General features: G+C 38.8%; 1 protein-coding gene across 1 annotated transcript in view; it reads right to left on the reverse strand.

The window, feature by feature from the left end:
• IRX4 (iroquois homeobox 4) overlaps positions 1-22,255 on the reverse strand; it is a 35,186-nt gene that overhangs the window by 634 nt on the left and 12,297 nt on the right. Inside the window, exons 5-6 of the mRNA XM_089655577.1 lie at positions 4,613-4,938; positions 1-2,427 (exon numbers count right to left, since the gene is read on the reverse strand). The exon at positions 1-2,427 is cut by the window's left edge and continues 634 nt beyond it. Of these exons, the coding sequence (XP_089511703.1) occupies positions 1,679-2,427; positions 4,613-4,938 (1,075 nt within the window). The 3' untranslated portion in view covers positions 1-1,678. The remainder of the gene's footprint in view (positions 2,428-4,612; positions 4,939-22,255) is intronic.

A 22,255-nucleotide genomic window follows, 5' to 3' on the forward strand; every position in this document is an offset into this window, starting at 1 on the left:
GCACTTTCAATCACTGAGTATGGTGGCTTCTTTATCATTTTTATCTTGGCTATTATTCAGTTTAAGCTTGTGCCATTATTGCTGCCACATCTTTCCTGTTTTGGGGTGCCTCCTTTCTTTTGCAGCATCCTATGGAGTCACCCTTGCATGCAGGGACTAGAGTTGAGTCTCCCTACACTGTGTGCATCAATAGAAACACACAGCCCCATAGCCTAGGATGGCAAGGCATTCCCCTGCTCCTCCCTCCTTCTCCCTTTTCCAAACAAACTCACTAGAGAGGTGGTGGTCAACTTTCTTGATGGGAGGGCTCATGTATGACCCCCAACTCCACCAAACCACCAAAGGGCCAAACATAAGATTCGGTAAATATTCATTATGAGAAATAGCAGCAAACAACGGAATATAGTCAAAGACTATGGCAATGATACAAGGGGGTTGATTTACTAAAGGCAAATTTAATGTCCTTTTTTAAGTGCAGTTGCTCCATAACTTAGTAAATGAGGGGAAGCTCTGCTGACTTCCATCATCCAATCATATGCAAGCAAATTGCAGTTTTTTTTATTTTCTTTGCATGTGATTGTCTATTCTTTGCAAAGTAAAGCCTTACCCCATTTACTTAGTTCTGAAGCAACTGTACTTGCAAAGTGCACAGTCTATTTGTCTTTAGTAAATTAATCCCAAGAGATAATAGAGACTGCAGACATGGTACAGGAGATGATCAGAGACTGCAGCCATGCTGCAGGAGACTGTCAGAGACTGCGTACATGCTATAGGAGTTGCTGGAGATTGGGGACATGCTTCAGGAGACAGTCATAGACTGCATGAAGGTAAAACACCTTCTGCCTTTACAACCACTTTAAGGTAAAAATTGCTGAGGGTTTTATACTACTTTAAAATATGATCATAACTTTTGATCTCAAGTTATAAATCGCATCTCTGTTTCCACCATGTCATTTTGTAATCTGATCAATCAAAATAAAATTGCCTACATGAACAAAGTATCTCAATGCTTCCAGTCGATGCAAAACAGTCAGTATACTTCCTGGCTGATCAACTCAGTTTTATCTAATGCAATCTAAATTGATTGGAAGGGAAGTTATGGCTATTTAACTGTGTACAGATTTCATAGAATTTCACATCAATTGGATAAGAAAATTGAAGTGTGTGTGGCCACCGCTGTGAATGGAGGAGCAACTGAGACACCTTTGTACAGCAGCATTTTCGCACTGGAGATGTAGTGTTAGATGGACTAGCAAATTTAGATAGACTTGACTAACAAATTGATCTCCAGCTACCACTTTTTAACCAGTTATAGCAACAGTTTTTTTTTCTTTTGGTTAAAAGGATTTACATAAATTAATAAAAACTGACCATAATATCAGTGGTTTGTCTCAACCCACTAACTGCCATTTTTGCTGGCCAGATTTGTCTGTTAAATGAAGTAAAAAAATAACAAACTTACTGGCTAGGTCAACTGAAGAAAATAAAGGTAAAAAAGTAGAGAAAAAAAAATGAATGCAGCCACTACTTCCAAGTATTGGTAAGCTGCAATATATTACATTTTTATTTTGGGTTTAGAACCACTTTAACAGTCATTGGAAGGGGTTTACTCTGGCCCCACTCTGAGAGTCATGTTCTCTGTCTCTGCAATAAAGTTTCAGCTTCGCTTTTAATAAGGTTACGAGCAAAACATTTTGCTGCCAGATTTGGGGAATGCAATAAACTCTTTGTTTGTGTCATGTCCTTTAGGTATAGTGCTAGGGTTCCCAACGGAACGTCCTAAGGAGCCAGCTTCAAGAACGCTTCCTTTAGTGGTGGCCCAAGAAACGGTGGTGTTAGTGAGTGCTTGGTTCAAAGTGCTGTGCCTGAACAATGGGTCGTGAAACACCCCATCAACCCAATTTCTCAGACTGGTTACAGGGGAATCTTGACGCCTGTCAATAACACAGACTGGAGTGGAAACAGCAGAAGAAGATGAGGATGAAGAAGGTGAAGACAACCCTTGGTGCTTTAGCATACATGATGGGTATTCAGTTTGATTTAAGGAGGTGGCAGTGTGAGCCAGTGACCATATGCGTGGTTTGGAATCCAGTAGTTGTTGACTCTGCTGTGGAAAACATAGTTTGGTTTCACAGGCTCTCTGTCTTGCCCTCATTAAGTCTTGCTCACATTCGTCAACAACGCTTTTGAGACAATTCTTAGCCCTATCAAGTTCTTGGTCTACTGTTGATGCCCTTAAAGGCATCTTAAGCAGTACATCTTTGCAATGTTCATTGAGGCAATCTCTGGTCCTCATTTGGTGTCCTTCCTGGGACTGATGATGAAATGGCTGTTTCAGTTCACATTCAGAGCTTTCAGACTCTATTGTATCAAAGTCATCAAGGTCACTCAGTTCCAGGTCTTTGTCTTCTCTTCCGCCACTTTCTTCTGCTGACAGAATTAAGATTGACAATTAAAGCTCTATTAAACCAGCTGATATACCATACTTAAAATGGCATTATCTTTCAAGGGTACTACTTATACTGGTCATACTGATATATAACACTTAATATTAATCAGACAACAGTGCAGGCCAATGCAATCATATTTGATCAAAATTAAACAATTAGTTAGTAGTCAAACATTCCAACCACTAAATGATTATTCCATTGATGTGTATGCTTGAACCATCAATAGCATCAATCTATTATCTTAGTATGCTGCTGAACACCTAAAATTTAGCATGACTGCTACTACACATAGACAAGAAAATGATGGCCGGATAAGACTGAATTTCATTGAATAGTGCAAGGCTCTTTCTATTCGTGTATAAATATACTGTACCTGTAGACAGACCAACACCTTCCCAATTCCTATGTCTCACTATGGTTTATGGTTCACTTGAGCCAATAAAAGTGATGAGTGGTCTCACTTATTAATAGTAAGGCATGGAAGAGGTTGAGGCTCTCAGGGAACTCTGGAAGCCATCAAATAAGATATGGCTTTAGATTTTAAAAACATTTCTTTATGCCACTTTTAATTTCTGAATACTGAAGGTGCCTCTGTCTGTTTGTTGAATGGTAAAAAAGGTAAATGAGGAAGTAGAAACAAAATTAAAAAAAAAAAAACTAAATATATATATATATATATATATATATACACACTGACTTTTTTCATATCTTATTTTTGCTACTTTTTTATACATTCGGCATCACAGTGTACTTGGAAATGTCCCTGTCCCCCAAGCCAGCACTTTATTTTTTTCTGGTAATATCACTCGCTTCCATACCTGACTCGGCAGTGCTCTTGGAAATATATCTGACCCAGTTACCCCAGATCTGTGTACTTAAAAATGTCCTTATCTCTCCATCCTTATTCAGCTGCATAATAAACCTACAGATATAATTCTCCCCATCTCTGACTCAGCAGTGTAGTCAGTGACAGATTTATAAAGGGGCAACTGCCCTGGGCCCCCCGACTGAAAGGGCCTGAAGTGCCTAACGAGGTCTAAATATGGCCCTAAGTGTAGTGTCCTGAAAATCACTGTCCCTAACTCAGCAGTAAACCTTCTACAATCATTTCCTCAATGCCAAGCACAGCAGCACATCATCTCTGGAAGTATTCTACTATAGTTCTCAGTACTGCTTGGAGAATTACTGTTCTGGACTGTACCATATAACTGCTACATTTAATTAGGACATGCACAAAACACATAAGACAACTGATGGTATAGGAAAATTATGCAGCAGGACTATGGGTGATAATAAAAATCACAACCATATGTGTAATTAAACATTACAAAAATTACAGTAAAAGTAATTAGTCAGAATGTATCAACTCTACTAATTGCCACTTGTATGGCACAATATATTTCAAAATAATCATTCTTATTTGTGGAAAGAATCAGTCACAAGACTGCTGTTATTTCTGCTCCCTTCTCATCCAGCATGACCTGTATTACAGATAGGGTGCCCTATGTAAGAACTGCAAGGTGAACCTCTTGGTGACGTACAGTGGGTACCTCACATGAAGGCTTATCAAAGTGAGAATCAGGTTTGCCAGCAATATTACACTAACGTTTCCTATTTATTTTTTACCAATTCATTAATAATTTGTGATATATTATTTTGCTAAAATTAAGCAAATCAGACTTTTAAACTTCCAATTTCCTTATGATTTATATTTGAATTGTAAGTCTTGGTGTGAAAAGTATCACTAGCACTAAAGAAATTCATAAATGTGAGATGATCATTTTATCCTGTTGATTAGATTAGGAAAGAAAGCCAATAATTGTCAGACTATGGGCCATTTACAATTGCAGCAAACATACTTTGTATGTATGATATTAAGTAAACAATCTGTAATTTGGGTTGGATTGTATTCACCAGTTGATTTTGTCCTCCTAAGATTTGGCTAACGCCAAAGGTTTCTGCACAGTGCATAAACTTTCATTTTTACTTACTGTATATACTTATTGATATTGTATGACTATCACCTATTTATCACTACTGTTTACTGCAATGTTTTTATAGATATGTAGACATTTTGTTCCAATAATGATTGTATCCCATTGTGTGCATTATGTTTGTTCACTGTAGGCCTTGTGTTTACTGTTAGAATTAAATGTACAAACCCTCAATTTTTTTTTCATTCTTTATATTGTCTTTGGAAGATTCATCTTCATCTTCTTCATCATCTTCCTCATAAGGCCTCTTCTCATCTGAACACTTGTTTCTTGGAGGCCAAGTCATCTTGTTCTCCTTTTTCAGCCTCCTCCTTGCATTAGCAAACCACGTGGAGACCTGGGTGAGGGTCATCTTGGTGATGATGGCCAACATGATCTTCTCACCCTTGGTGGGGTAAGGGTTCTTCCTGTGTTCCTGTAACCATGCCTTTAATGTACTTGTGGTTTCACGGGTGGCATTCTTCCTTCGAGTACCCCCATCCATGGTACCATACCTGTAGAACACATTAACATTGCTCAGATTTTCCACTTTGTATGTGATGATTAGATATATTCAGAAACAAAGCACAGTGATAATATAAGAATTGCCTTTTCAGGAAAGCCTTGGTAACAATGTCATACAGGCTATTGAACTGTGCGATATTGTATAGTTAATATCTTAGTGAGTGAACGTCACTCTGCCCAGGATATCTGGAGACTGTTTTTAAGAAGAGAAATTTGAATGACCTAAGGGTATGACTGTTAATATAAATATTTTCCTTCGTGCTCCTTTATTAGCCACGTCTCAGGCTTTTGTTGATGAAATTGTAAAAACGTATAAAGACAGTGGATTGCAGCTGAATATTTAATGCATATCATACTGAAAGGTCACCAGCACCCATGTGGTCTTAAAAAAAGGGTTGAAATGGCTTAAGTGGTTTTGTGCTGCTATAGGGATAATAGACGCAGCAAGGTAAAACTGTTCTAAATCCCTTCAGGGAAGGTGGACGCAGAGCTCTGCGTACTCCTGAACATATGAGATGGCTACATTATGATTCACCTAATACAAAGGCATTAGATGGTAGGTGAGAAGCGTTGCATGGCTGTTCATTTATATTGCATTGTGCTGTTCCCCAGCCACCAGGGCTTCTTAATGCATGAGATGAAAGCTGGTTAATACACTGTGAAACTCATGCATTTAATTCACATTGCTGTAGTTAATGGAGCTATACTTAGAATTCACTACAATATTTAATAATTGTAGATAAAAGTGGTATATTTAACTCATTAGCAAATGTAGGGCCTACTGTGAGATAGATACTATAGATAGATAGATAGATAGATAGATAGATAGATAGATAGGCAACTATTTAACTGACAACCTGCTAATAAAAATTCCCAACAGTGTTGATTACTGCATCATCTTCGAATTGAAGTCAATGTGAGATTAATCCTGTCAGACATGCAGCATTTTTGGGAGAAGATCCTATTGTGTGACAGGATCTCAGGCATGAAATTACAGGCTTGAAAAGCCATGATGTGACACAAGCTGTAAGCATGCAGCATAAGGTCAATTCTAAAACTGCTGGACATCAGCTCAGTCAGTAATTTACATACAGATTATTAAAATGAAACAAAAAAATCACTGGTATGAAAAGCTGTTGTGTAAAACTGTCCCGCATATGAAGCGAATCCGGCGATTCAACTAATCAAATGAAGGACAGACAATTATAAAAATCAGAATGATGTTTCAGTCTCAAAAATACAAATGGCTTCTGCTTGAAAAATATAACAATTTTCTCCATTTTTTTTGTGATTTCAATTAAATGTAGTATGCACGTAGGAGAGTTTACACCGATGTCACAGCTATTACACTGTCCACTCTTTTGCGCAAATGTTCACAATGGAAGTGTCCATCAATAACGACTATATGCTAAGGATGATTTTGTCAGGTTGTAAAATCAGTTTGTTATATATTTTCAGATTATCGACAATGTATGATTCTTTTGTACATAAATTGAACCAATTATTGTCAGCAATGTCCCGCTGTATCAGCTGTCTGAACTGAGCAAATCAGCCAGATCTTTTGGTTTACTTGGGGATTTCTATTAGATTTAAATATCCTTTTTTTCTGATATTTTGTTTTCCAACTGAAGCAGTGGAATTTAAAGTCTGCATAGCATTAACCATTTATTGAATAATAAGACTGAAACAAGCAGTATCTGAGCAGAATCAATGATATCATTTTTAAAGTTGCCTACAGACAGCCCTATTGTCAGGCATACTAGGATTAGTTAGAAATTGGCTACTATCTGGTCTTGTATGGATTGCAGACTCTAATGAAGAAAAAAGCATCCAAGAGGCACTGGGACTTTGATGTGAGTTTGTACAAAGTAGTGAGGGGACAAAAACATTTGGAGAGGTCATTGACTCAGGTTAGGCTGCTCACAACAGACAAGGCTATCCACCAGTGGGTACCCCAGCAGGTTGCCAAAAGAAAAACATCCACCAATGGAAGGACCACCAAATTTCAGGGGTTAGAAAAAAACTCCTCCTATATCAGGGCTACAACAAAACACAATATAATACAAATGTAAATGTGACTATGAATGTAAATCAAATTGTGTTTTGTTGTAGCCCTGATGGAGGGGTTTTTCTGAGCCCAAAAATGCTGTTTTTAGTATAAACTAATACATTAATTTGGACTCTTTTATTCTTGGGTCTGGTGCTCCTTCCATTTGTGCATGTTTTTCTTTTATGGATTGCAGACACGTTTGGAAGCCTGCTTTGACATCAAACCGTTAAGAAGATCCAGACAGACATAAGATGACCATATATGTACGCATGAGCCAAAAACATACTTCCCCTTTAATTGCCCTCTGCAGGTGGAATGCACAACTTTACATAATGCAGTGTATTTAAAACTGACTAAGGCACAAGTCCATCCAGTTCAACCCGCAGAGAAAAAAAAACGCAAGTAGAAAACCTCCATAAACCCAGCCCTATACCCATAGTTGATCCAGAAGAAGGCAACCCCCCCCCCCCCCCCCCAATAAAGCATGATCCAATTTGCTATTCCCTGGATCAGTTTTACTTTTTAGTATCCAGTTATAGTGTGTGCATTTAGGAAATAATTAATTCCTTTTTTTGTTAAACAATCTACTGAGCTGGCCAGGACCAGCTCTTGAAGGACTCCCACATTATCACAGCTCTTACTGTGAAGAAGCCTTTTTATATTTGAAGGTTAAATCTTTTTTCCTCCAGACATGAAATGTACCCCCTTGACCTCTGTGATGATCCTAAAGTGAGTAACTCTACACCAAGTTCACTGTATGTACCACTTACTGTATGTACCACTTACTGTATGTACCACTCAAGGGAGAATAGATTTGTTTCCTCTAATCTTTCCTCATAGCTGATCTCCTCCATGCCTCTTATCAGTTTGGTTGCCCTTCTCTGTACTTTCTCCAGTTCCCCAATATCCCTTTTTTGTGAACTGGTGCCCATAACTGAGCTTCATATTCTAGATTAGATTTTACCAATTCTTTGTATAGGGGCAAAATGTCTCTCATATACAGTAGCTACATATCAACAGATTACATACTGACTGCATATGGATAGACCTTTGAGCAGGTTCCCAAAGAAAGCTCAGGATAGACTACCTGCACAGTACATACTGAAAAAAAAATGAAAATTAAGATTCAGAGTAAATGACTATTTAGTTGACCATGCATACAACTAACCCTTGGCAAAGCTTCAGTGAAGCAAATGCATATTTAAAAAGCTGACATACATTAACATTTATAATAGCAACTGTTTAAATATGGATATGTAATGAGGATTAAAAGTATTGTATAAGTATAAAGTAAAGAACAAATCCCGTCAAAAAGAAGGAAATTAAAACAATTCAAGCAATTATAAAGACCACTTTCTAACTATATACCTGATACAGTCATGGCCGAAATTGTTGGCACCCTTGATATTTCTCCAGGAAATCATGTATTTCTCACGAAACGTATTGCATTAACACATGTTTTGCTATACACATGTTTATTCCCTTTGTGTGTATTGGGACAAAACAAAAAAAGGGAGGAAAGAAAGCAAATTCGACATAATGTCACACAAACCTCCAAAAATGGGCTGGACAAAAGTATTGGCACCCTTTCACAACTGCGGATAAATAAGAATGTTACAAGCATGTGATGCTCCTGTAAACTCACCTGGGGCAAGTAACAGGTGTGGGCAATATAGAAATCACACCTGAAAGCAGATAAAAAGGAGAGACGTTCACTTAACCTTTGCATTGTGTGTCTGTCTGTGCCACACTAAGCATGGACAACAGAAAGAGGAGACGAGAACTGTCTGAGGACCTGAGAACCAAAATTGTGGCAAAATATCAACAATCTCAAGGTTACAAGTCCATCTCCAGAGAACTAGATTTGCCTTTGTCCACAGTGCGCAACATTATCAAGAAGTTTGCAACCCATGGCACTGTAGCTAATCTCCCTGGTCGTGGACGGATGAGGAAAATTGATGAAAGATTGCAACGCAGAATAGTCCGGATGGTGGATAAGCAGCCCCAAACATGTTCCAAAGACATTCAAGCTGTCCTGCAGGCTCAGGGAGCATCAGTGTCAGCGCGAACTATCCGTCGACATTTAAATGAAATGAAACGCTATGGCAGGAGACCCAGGAGGACCCCACTGCTGACACAGAGACATAAAAAAGCAAGACTACAGTTTGCCAAAATGTACTTGAGTAAGCCAAAAGCCTTCTGGGAAAACGTCTTGTGGACAGATGAGACCAAGATAGAGCTTTTCGGTAAAGCACATCATTCTACTGTTTACCGAAAACGGAATGAGGCCTACAAAGAACAAAACACAGTACCTACGGTAAAATATGGTGGAGGTTCAATGATGTTTTGGGGTTGTTTTGCTGCCTCTGGCACTGGGTGCCTTGACTGTGTGCAAGGCATCATGAAATCTGAGGATTACCAAAGGATTTTGGGTCGCACTGTAGGGCCCAGTGTCAGAAAGCTGGGTTTGCGTCCAAGATCCTGGGTCTTCCAGCAGGACAATGACCCCAAACATACGTCAAAAAGCACTCAGAAATGGATGGCAAAGAAGCGCTGGAGAGTTCTGAAGTGGCCAGCAATGAGCCCAGATCTAAATCCCATTGAACACCTGTGGAGAGATCTTAAAATTGCTGTTGGGAAAAGGTGTCCTTCCAATAAGAGAGACCTGGAGCTGTTTGCAAAGGAAGAGTGGTCCAAAATTCCGGGTGAGAGGTGTCAGAAGCTTATTGATGTTATAGGAAGCGACTGATTTCAGTTATGTTTTCCAAAGGGTGTGCAACCAAATATTAAGTTAAGGGTGCCAATACTTTTGTCCAGCCCATTTTTGGGGTTTTGTGTGACATTATGTCATATTTGCTTTTCTGCCTCTGTTTTATATTTGTTCCAATACATACAAAGGGAATAAACATGTGTATAGCAAAACATGTGTTAATGCAATACCTTTTTTGTGTGAAATACTTGATTTTCAGGAAAAATATCAAGGGTGCCAACAATTTCGGCCATGACTGTATATAGTAATATAAATATATATATATATATATATATATATACATACACATGTCATCTAGGATGAAATCAGTACCTCTATCATACTGCATGGTTCTTCTACTTTCATTTTCTGAGCCTATACATACCTGTCACAACCTCAGCTTCAGACATGTTTATCTACACTCTTCCCCTTTGTGACTTATTATTATTATTATACAGTATTTATATAGCGCCAAAGGGTTTGCTCAGCGCTGTACAATAGCAGGGGGACAGAACAAGAGACAATACAGTAACAATACAATACACGAGGGGTTCCAGGGCCCTGCCCTTTCGAGCTTACTTATCACTTGAATGTAGACACAGTACTCAATACCTTTCCTGTGGAGTCCAGTGTTGTGGATTCCATTCATCCAGGAACATTGATCACTACTCTGAAATCCTGCTTCCCCTTTCTCCCTCTTGCCCTACTTCACAAAAGTATCATAAGACAAAATCTCTCACATTTGATTACATAATCATCTCAAGAAGGAGACTGGTATACCGGAATCTGCAGTAAAGAATATTGTAATATCAGGTATTTTAAAGTATATGAATTTATAGGTAACAGAATTTGGAGGGAGCAATTTCAGTATAGGTCTGATCAGAAGCGGATTGACCATTTGGAAACTCGGGCTCTGCCCAAGGGCTCGGGGTCAGTAGCGGGCCCCATGAGATGCCCCTGGTACCTTTTTCATAGGCTTTTTTGAGTTTGGGCAAGGACACAGGGGCCCCATGATCTCCTATTGCCCGGGGGCCCCATGAGTTGTCAGTCCGCCCCTGGGTCTGATACAGCCTTCTCTGTGTGATTAACTGCCTAAATAGGACCTTCACCCAAAAAGGAAAGTGCAGCTTATTCCCTTCATCCCCAGCTCCTACTTCCTCAATCCCCACTTGGGCAAGAATGACATGATCTTGTTCCCTTTTCCTATCCCTCTATTCCTTCCAGTGCCCGCAGCCTCCTGGGTCACATCACACATCTCAGAAGACTGAAGGGCCAGTCTCATAGCACTGCAATGCTTCACACATGCACATCCAGCTGTGAGACATCAGGATGTCACAACCAGCTCCCAAATCCAAGAGGACAACACCAGAGAGCTAGAGCCTCGTCAAGAATCAGGGAAGGCAGTACAGGACTCCATGGACTGGTAGGTATCTGTTTCCCAAAGGTAAGCACTTACAGTGTTTGTAGCTGCTGACTTTTACATTTTTACAACCCCAGTCAAGTTCCTCTTTAAGTGCTTACCCCACAAACAAGATTGGTTGTTTGCAATCCCACTAGTTTTATTAGCTGTGATCGATTCCTAGGTTCCTCCAATTGTCTGTACAAGGTGAACAGGCTCAGAAGGATAGGAACCCCTGAAGTTCTTTTGGTACAATGGTATCTTAATGACTGTGCAGTATAAATGAGAAAGGCACAGTAAACATACCCAGGAACCTATAAAATCTGTGATAAAGAATTAGGAGCTAGTGACACTTTGTGGTTTGTGGTTCAAGGGACAATTCTCTAAAAGATGTGGGCTTTAAAAATAAAACTATAATTTTTTTTTAATCGTTATTTATATAGCGATTATTGTCATAATTGATGCAGCATTGTAGACATTCACATTAGTCCTTGTTCTTATAATTTTAGGTCCCTATCACATATACATACATATTCATGCACAGGAGCAGCTTCAAGCACCCAAAGTACAAGCCCCACATCTCCGCCAGGGTGCCCTGGGTCCCAACACCACAACCTTCATTTATTTTTATTTTACTTTTTCTTCAACAGTTAACTCTTGTCCTGCCTAACCGCCTGCCACATACCCAAAAACAGCAGCCAACCACATGGTTCTGATAGTGTCACATGTCAGTATTAGAACTCCATGATTGGCTGCAGTTTCTAGGTGTGGTTTCTTCGGAGTATAATTAATAATATACACATTAGGCTCACTGAAATGCCAGACTGCAGCTGTTCAACTAAGTTCACCTGTCAATCTTCTCAGCCATCAGAACAGACAAAGGTTCATCCCAGTCACCCATGAAGAAAGGTTAACAGCTTCCAACTCAAACAATACAATCATTGTGCAATGCTGGTGATCACCGGGAACTTGTGTGCAATTTCACAAATACAATATGTGTGTATGTGTAGGGCAGGGGGTCAACTGATAATGGGGAGCATCCACACAACAATACTAGTAAAAATAATTGTTCTCAGCCTTCTGGGATAGGGATTAGTACAGTTTTGCAGCAGTTGTGTTGTAGGAGGAATTTCTACCAGGATGCAACTTTGAAAGGGGGCATTGCTCTTCTGGTGCGGATCCTCATATGACTGGCATAGTGTTCTATGCACAGCACTGCAGAATATATAAATGTATAATAACAAAAAAAAAAAAAATAATAATAATAATAGTGAGAGATTGTGGTGGAACATTAGAGTGTAAGCTCCCCTAGTGCAGAGAGTGATGTGACTGGCTCAGTGTTCTCTGTACAGCACTGCAGAATATGTAGGAGCTATATAAATGTATAATTATAATAATAGTGAGAGATTGTGGTGGAACATTAGAGTGTAAGCTCCCCTGGTGCAGAGAGTGATGTGACTGGCTCAGTGTTCTCTGTACAGCACTGCAGAATATGTAGGAGCTATATAAATGTATAATTATAATAATAGTGAGTGATTGTGGTGGAAAATTAGAGTGTAGGCTCCCGCGGTGCAGAGACTGATGTGACAGGTCCAGTGTTCTGTGAACAGCAATGTAGAATATGTATAATATTAATAACAATATTTGACTGTGTTGGGCCATTAGAGTGTAAGTTCCTATGGTGCAGAGAATAATGTGAATGGCTCAATGTTCTCTATACAGTACTGCAGATTATGTCACAGCTATATAAATGTATAATATAACAGTGTGTGACTGTGGTGGGGACATTAGATTATAAGTTCCTGTGATGCAGAAAGTTATATGAATAGCTCAGTGTTCTCTATGCAGTATTGCGGAATATGTCACAGCTATATAAATGTTTAATTTAACAGAGTGACTGTGGTGGGGACATTGGAGTGTAAACTCGTATGGTTCAGAGACTGATGTAAATGGCTTAGTGTTCTTGTCTTCTCCCGGCCGTCTCCCTCCTCCTCTCTCTCTTTCTTCCTTTCCCTTGCTTCTCTCTTCCTTTGGAGTGTAGGAGGAAGCAGAGAAAACCCAAGCTAATTCCTTCCAAATAGTGTCCTTCCCAGGATTTAAACTTAGGACCCCAGTACTACAAGGCAGTAGAAGTGATTATCACTATTGTTATTATATGTCTCTGCATCACAAAATAAAATTAAGAGCATGAGTGTACAGCCATCTGAAAACTGCAGGATAGTCTTTGCTACTAATTAGTCATTTTTATCTTCCAATACTCATGACCTACTTGTTACATATGACAAAAATTTTACTATAGCTGTTCCTTTCCATTCACATCATTATATTTTTTACTTATACATTCTTCTCCTAACACTTGTATAACTTACAGGTTGTAAATATATAGTTAAGGAGATTTTGTCAGAGGAGAACTATGGAGGCTGCTATAGTTGACCTCGTAAAAATGCTAGATGGTTGGCTCCTGCAGGCTTCAATGGTTTCCTACGATGCTGGAAGTAGCTGACTTGTATGTTTACAGTCATTTGAGTCAGTGTCACGGGAAGTATGAAAGTCAGAAAATGAGCATGGTATCCATTTGGTAAAGCAAGGCAGTATTTTTTTTTTCATTACTTTCTTTTTTTAATCATGAAGGCCAAGTGAATCAGTTTGCCTGAATATTCATCCACACAATTTGAAACTCTGATGAGGGTGTGTTAGCAGATGTAAGTACCCCTTAATTGTTGCCTCTCCTTTGATGATGCATTAGGCGGAGTTAGTGGCCCTTTATATCATAAAAAAACAACTAAAGTGCAGCGCTCTAATACTACAACCCCCCCAACCAATGTAAAAATAAAATATAAAACGTGCCACAAAACAATATTATATATATATAAAAACATGCCACAAAACAATAATAGATAAATCACGTGACCAATATCTTAGTGTTCAATATACAGTGAATAATGCACCAACTGAAACACTTGTGACAATTATAAAATAAATAAGGAAGAACCCCTATAGGGGTATAAAGTGATAAAGTGAACAAACGTGATCAAACAGCACTAATCCAAAAATGTCTATAAACTTGTGCTTCAAAAACCATGCAACATTGATGTGGTAAAAAGTGGCTGAGAATGTGTCAGCACACTCAGATCCTCAAATGGCTAAATTGCCTCCTCACCTCCCTTCTGCGACCCAACGGGCCATTTCACTTTCAGGATCTCACAAGATCCTACTCCAACAATGCTTATGACTGTTGTGTTGTGAAGAAGAAATGTCATTGTGCCAATGTGATGACCTTTCAGTAAAGCATTGGAAATGCTTTTGGACTAGACATTTTGTTTTCAGGTAACAGGCCTCAGGCCAGGAACATGTGAGTGGACTGGCCTCAGGCCAGAAGAGTGTGACACAGTATGGCAGAGGATCTCCAAAATGACACCTAGGTGACTATCCCATCCAAGAAGAATCAAGATGGGTCCAGATTCGGCTTGGTGAGAACAGCCCTTATATATGGGTCTCAAAATCCTGTCAACCACTCACCACAACACACATTTACATGTGAAGTGAATGGGATAGTACTTTTGCAAATGGAAGACTAGAGGCTAGCTTTATGACCATCAGTGGACCATTGCTTAGAGTGTTCTAAGGTCATCAGCCTTTCATACCTCCATTCAAATTGACAGATCAGTAAACAAGTGGATATTTAGCAGTTTTAAAGGGTTATAAAGCAGCTTCCTATGGCAAACCTTGGTAACACTCATTAAAGTGGTGAATGCAGTTTTGTTACACATTTCAAGCATGGAGCCACACATAAAGTAAGGTTTTAAGGTTAGAAGTACACCGAAGATCACAAACAAGTCATTGGAAGTAGAGAAATGTAGAGAGAGCAGGTTACTCTTGTGTCCTTATTTATTTTCAGTTTTCTGAGCATTCTGCCAGAATTTTGGAAGCTTATTGTCTGATTTCTAATTGCTTGCTAACTGCGTACCAAACACCTGGAAAGGCTAAAGATGTTTGATAAGAAGTCAAACAAAGTCTGCGGAGAGCCAGCTTTTAGAATCTCCCTGTGGGATTCTCAGGCAATTTCAACCATGTTCAACCAGCAATCAGCCATAAAAACAACCGAACAGTTCAAAGCAATCTACCACCAACACTCAGATCAGTTCACATTGTGGAAAGTAACTGTTGATGGTAGGTTGCATTAATTTTGTTGTCATTTTTTTAGATTGAACCAGAAAGAACAGATTTCATGTACCTCTGGCTAGAATTAATCTTAACACCTGTTGTTGAACACCCATAGGGTTCAAAGTGCACTCAATAGCTATTTGATATAGCAGTTGTCAAGCATTTGTCAAGCTTCAGCGCAGCCTATCACACACCAGCTGAAAGACTTGTTGTAATGCAACAATCAATCACCAAAGTATAAAGTGATGCTGAGTATAGAAAGGGCATGTACCATAGATGCAATTCCATGAGCATTTGAGGCAGTATATGCTTCTCCTAAAGATTCATCCTGGTCAAACAGTCCTGATAATAAATGTACAGCTTTCCTTACATTCTGACAACTTGGCTGGACCTTTGAATTCAAGAATCTCAGAAAATTCTACAAAGATATAAAAAATCAATCACCCCAAAAACTTTGATAACTTTTCTGAATTTGTTCAAAAGAGTTTTAAAAAAAAGGTAAATATTCAAGGCTCAACTCCAGCAGAAATTATTTTTCAGTGTGGGGGGGGGGGGGGGGGGGGGGGGAGTAGAGCCTCTGTTTTTTTTTCTAGCTGGCTGTGTCTGTAATGGGGTCTGTGAAAACATGAAAAAAATGTGTCTGTGAAAATAAGGATGATGGGAAATCTCCCCAACATGGACACAGACAAAAATAAATAAATAATAATAACAAAAAATGTATATATATATATATATATATATATATATATATATATTAGTAGAGTGGGGGAAGGGGTAGAGTTTTGAAAATGTTTTATTGTTGTCTGTGCTTCTTCCTATTATGGTAGATAATAGCTCCCCTCATTTCCCCTACAAGTAATGGAATCATTTATGCCATAAGGGCACCTAAATAAAAACCTGATGGAAGTATACGTATGAGTTAGGTTTTAAGTGAAACCTGGACTAAGAGACATATGTAGTCTGCCATTGCTTTCCTCGTCCTGAAGATGCCAGTTGCGTGACTCTTAACACAAAACAAATACGTATCCAGTGAAGTCAGAAATTCTGATCTAAATACCCTTTTTTGTTCAATGACTCATCTCCAGCCAACATTGTTCCTCCCTTTTCTGAGGATACTGAGACACACAGCAAGAAGAAAGCTCTCCACTGGAAAAACAGACAGCACTAAAAACCTGATAGAGGTTCCACCTTTTCCTAACTCTTGTAAGAACTACAAAACTTCCGGCTGGAATTGGTTTTATGCCCTTAGACTAGTATAATGCAACAAAGAGCTAGTATTTTCAGGAGAGGTATAGCTTAGTACAGGTTATTTTTATTCAAATTCAGGATACCTTATTAATCCCAAAGGGAATATTCAATTACATTTAAAGTCTGAGCAGATATAAAAACAGAAAATAAAGAAGCTCAATTTTCAATAATACATCAATAAGTATTTTTATTTTAGTTCGACAGTGTAGGTACCTAAATATTAGCTTTTTGTGGTCTCTGTACAACAGAGCTTGGAGTAGGGGAAAGAAAAATAACTAAAAGAGCCAATCAGTTGTGCTGCAGTGCAAGGAGCATGCTGATAGGAGGAGATAGCTCAGTCTGCCACCACTTCTTTTACTGTCCAGTCATATATTGGGGAAAGGACAAGACTTGTAAGTGCCATTCAACAGTATCAGAGAAAAAATCAGGTCTCTTGCCCTGCTAGAGAGGGCTGTGCTATGTGACCTTATTGTGTAGACTAGACCAGGCTGGGCCAGCAATCAATCAGACAATTTATGCACTGGACACAAGAGCTGCTCTGTCTCAGAATATTTGTAGGCTGGTTGTAAGCAGCCCATAGATGAATAAGTTTATTTTCCATTGAACCAGTGGGTTGTAGAGCTATTCGCCCTGAGGTCATCACAGAGGACAAGGGGGCACTCTTTATGTCTGGAGGAAAAGAAATTTAATCTCCAAACATGGAAAGGTTTCTTCACAGTGAGAGCTGTGAAAATGTGGAATAGACTCCCTCAAGAGTTGGTTCTGGTCAGCTCAGTGGATTGCTTCAAAAAAGTCCTGGATTCTTTCTTAGATACACAGAATATAACTGGATACTAACACATTTATAGGTAAAGTTGATCCAGGAAATATCCAATTGCCTCTCGGGGGGATCAGGAAGGATTGTTTTTCCCAGCAGGATCGTGCTTTGCTAGGTTTTTTTTGCCTTCCTCTGGATCAACTGTGGGTATAGGATTGTAACTTTTTTTTCTATGGTTGAACTGGATGGACTTTTGTCTTTTTTCAGCCAGACTAACTATGTAACTATGTAACTACGGTATGTTGAACAAAAGAACTGAATCAAATCTCCAATCTACACACTCAATGTAGATGAGGGAGCCCTGCCCACTGGGCTATTGTATTCTGACAGTGGGGAAACATTCCCACCATCAGAATACAATGATCAGTGTTGCAATCTATAGTCTGCAGTGTTGATTGAGGGGGGGGGACCCAACAGTTTGGTTGTACAGATTGGTAGGTTGACTTCAACCTCGATGTCCATACATGGGTCAAAATTTGTCTGGTCCCTGTTGAACTGGCCAAATTTCTATCCATGTATGGTCAGCTTAATCTTCTATGGGCTGCTCAATCTCATTTGTAAAGAAAGGTCAAAATTCATTGAAAGCTTATACACTTATTGCCTTTAACCCACTAGGACGACATCAGAAAAACATACATTTTCACACACTGGGGTTTATTAATAAAAAATAAAATTAATAAATGAAAAGAGGCTGTTCAGCTAACAAAGTGAATGTTTACTTTGGAAAGTGTATGTTGAGCTTGCAAAGTCAATGTTAGTAAAAAAAAAGGTGAAACTGTTTTATATATCCAATTACATGCAACAAAATAAAAAAAAATAGATTTTTGCTAGCAAATGATCAGTATTTACATTGAACACAGCTTAACCCTGTTCACTTTGAACATTCTCTTTTCTGTCGAAAAACCTCCACTACTTTAACAAACCAACCCCAATGTCTTTAATTCAGAAATGAACTCAGCAGAGTTGCCAAAGCGCACAGTTGTGGGCTATGCTACCAGAGATACTCTGATTTCTACTCTGACACTCTGCTTGCTATATACATCCAGGGGAGTGTCTAAGACACTCTTTAAACCTCCCTCCATACATCAAATGTCAGTCCATTTAAAAAGATCACATATCTGTTTAGATAGGTACATGAATCTGGGGTGGGGAGGTGAACTGAGCTTGGAATGTCCATACAGACAGTCCTCTCCGTTGCTGAACCTGTCAGACAGCGCAGTGGTCAGGAGTTTTTTTCCCATCAGGTCCACTCTCACTGTGAATCTGCCCACTGCCTGATGTCAATTACAAGGTGAGGGCAGATATGATAGGGAACTGGTGTCTCATCTTCTCCATCAGGCTCCTCCCATAGCACAAACTGGAGGTAATTATTTTTAAATTTTTTGCATCAATAATGCCATTTTACAAAGAACTACATGAATCTGCCGCACGTGTTGGTAAACATACCGAAATGGGTGATAGGGATTTTTTAATCTGACGCATGCCAATTTAAAGGGCCATAGTGCCAGAAAACTGGTGGTGGTGCTTTATGAAATTTCCCCAAATGTGCTCTGCAAGGTCAGTTAAACTGTATTTATTTAGAAGTGAAAAAACGTACCCACCAGAAATCCAAAGCGATCCTGTTTCTTGTATCTCAAGCAGTCTTATCATTCTGTCCAGTTTACTTCTGTGATCTACAGATCACCTCCCCAATGTTATGTTATGGGCATGAGGTTCTGTAGTCCTAACACAATTTCTGCCCTAGGGTGACAACACTGCTCCTCCGTAGATACAGTACACTGAATGACAGTTGTCACCCTAGGACAGGAAGTGTGAAATTGACATGATCAGAATGTGAAAATAAACAAAAATAAAGCATGAAAGAGAATGCAGCCACCACATGGCTGGTAAGATACTACATATTATTATTTTTTATTGTTTAGGGGGAGGGGGTTACACTAAGATCTAATAGGGAAGGTTACCCTCAGAAGGTAGCCACAGTCTCATGGGAACAGGTGCTACCGTGGGCTTTATGTATACAAATCGTTCTGAAAGGAAAAGGTTTTCTTTTTTGTTTCCTTTGCATATAATCATACTCCTCTTTTTATTTCCAAACCTACACATGAAAAACAACAAATGTATGCTAATTAAGTCATGAGGATTCTTGTCACTTTGTAGAAGTTCTGTCTTCCCCAATAACAAGACCAAGAAAAAGAGGATTTCCTTAAAGGTCACCTCCAGTTCTGTGACTGATGGATGAGGTATTACCCCATGAATATTGGCATGCTACTAGTAATGACATTAATAGAGCATTCTCCATGCTGATCTATTGGGAATTAAATTAATGTGATTGATATACTAATTGCTGCAGTAGTGGTATAAATTTCTACCAGAGGAATGTCTGGTAGGTTTAGTAATTAGCCTGACAGTTTGTGCTCTTGGTGTTTAACACATTAGCAAAATGCTTGGTTTTCAATATTAAGTGCTAATCCCCCTAAGCAACCAATCCATAGCAATGATATGACCAAAAAATTGTAAAATATTAGTAAAATGGAAAGTTACATTTTGGTGATTGTATCACTGATTATAGAGCTGCATAAACTAACAGAAAAAGGCTTTGATAACTATGATGCCAATAATGTGACAGTAGGGTGAAATAAGTCTTTATCAGGGGTAGACTATGGGAACAAAATTACTAAAACTGGAGCAGCAAAATCTGGTGCAGCTCTGCATAGAACCATCAGCTTCCAGGTTTTATTGCCAAAGCATAATTAAACAAGCTGAAGTTAGAAGCTGATTGGCTACCATGCTCAGCTGCACCAGATTCTGAGTGCTCCCAGTTTTAGTAAATCACCCCCATGAGTCATTTTCAGGGTTAGGCAAAATGTGCCCTCTTGCTGTATAAAACTACAAATCCTATCATGGATCTTCACCTGTAAGTCATGCCTTTGGCTTTCAGAGTTTTGCAAGGCCTCCTGGGACAGTTCACAACAGCTGGAATGCCAAGGTTGCCTTATCCTGGTCCATATTATAGGCTACCTACATTTGTGGAAGGGGTGGATATTGCTTTCCACTTCATTGGTACACACTGGCCAACTAAATGGCCCATAAAGTTTTGAAAGGAAGAGAGCACCTCACCAGCTTGTATAGCCCTTAAAAAGATAATATTTTGCAACGGCCAACACATTTCAGGGCTAAAAACCAGACAATAGAGAAAATACAAAAGTTCCTTAAAACATGTTAACAGCTATATATATATAGGATTCCATTTAAAATGGAAGGCAGCTAATGCCGCTCCCCCTCTACACGCATACATTAAATGCATTATGCTACACCACTGACTGCATTTTATATTTCAATCAGCAGAAAGAACCACATACAGGAGGTTACACAGTTTGAATTGGACACATAAAGTTGATGTTGTATACTTAAATTTGTGGTGCGAGTAGAAATCAATTATCTGTATTTGACCCAAATCAAGCCTGTGAAGCATTGTGGTGAGCACAGCTCCGGATGGAAAGAAACAAGATCACTGCTCACATACAAGTTAACTGAAAGACAGCAGTATTTACTATTTCTTGACAGAACAATATCTTTTTTTTCCAATTTTTTTTAGAAATATCTTAATGTGATCAGCCTAAAGGATTTTCCATTAATATATGCAGACTTTGCACTATCTTTTACTGTTCCTTTGTCTCATTTTAAAACTAGCCATACGTGCATAGATTTCTCTTGTTCAGCCTGTGGGTTTAATGACAGAAATCTAATAGATTCCTCCATCCATGCTAAACAGCAGAATCCCTCCTGCCGGCTGTAGTATTCAGACAGCCCCAGCACCTGATTGGATGCAATCAATGTTCAGCCAACAATTTTCCACCTGACTCCTATTTTTCAGCCAACGTTTGTCCATCTAAACAGTGCTGACAGGGCCACCCACAGCTCGATATTCATCTGATGTAGACTTGAGTGTATTAACCACTTGAAAACAACCAAAGATCTCATACCTGTACATTGGCAGCGGCTCTCAGGTTCAGGGTACCCCCCCCCAGTGGGGAGGGATTTTGTCTGAAGATTTCAGCCAATGATTCATGGCTGAGACCCGCTGATCAGTTCTGTCCAATCACAGCCTAGAGCCCTGTATTGACAAACATCACAGAGAACAATCTGTTTGTTTCTTCTCAGAACAAACAGACATTTACTAAAAAGCAGCACACATTACACATTGTTAGGCACACAGTTAACCCTTTGATCGCCTCTAGATGTTAACCCCTTCCCAGCCATTGTCATTAATACAGTGACAGTGTACATTATTATCACTGATCACTGTATTAGTGTCACTGGTGATGTTAGTGTCAGTTAGTCAGTTAATGTACCTTCCATTTAACATCAGTTAGTGTCAGATTGCCTGCTGCAATATCACAGACCCACTATAAATGGTAAATAAATAAAAATTCCAGTAATATACTATAGTTTGTAGATTTTATAACTTTAACACAAACTAATCAATATACACTTATTGGGATTTTATTTTTACCAAAGACATGTAGCAGAATAAATTTTGGCCTAAATTTATGCAGAAATTATATATATTTTCTTTTATTGGATATGCTTTATAGCAGGAAGAAAAAAGTATTGTTTTTTTTTTTTCAAAATTATTGTTTTTTTTTCGTTTATATTATAATAATAATAATAATAATAATAATAATAATAATAAAAAAAAACCCAGTGGCAATCAAATACCACTGAAAGAAATATCTATTTGTGTGAAAAAAAAAGGATATACATTTAATTTGAGTACAGCATTGCATGACCACACAATTAGATAATCAGTTAAATTAAGACAGTGCTAAATAGCAAAAACCGTCCGGGTCATGAAGGGGATAAAACCTTCCAGAGCTCAA

This window comes from Staurois parvus, unplaced genomic scaffold (assembly GCF_062004578.1).
Source record: "Staurois parvus isolate SC_StPar_1 unplaced genomic scaffold, SC_StPar_1.0 ptg000850l, whole genome shotgun sequence".
Classification (NCBI taxonomy): Eukaryota; Metazoa; Chordata; class Amphibia; order Anura; family Ranidae; genus Staurois; species Staurois parvus.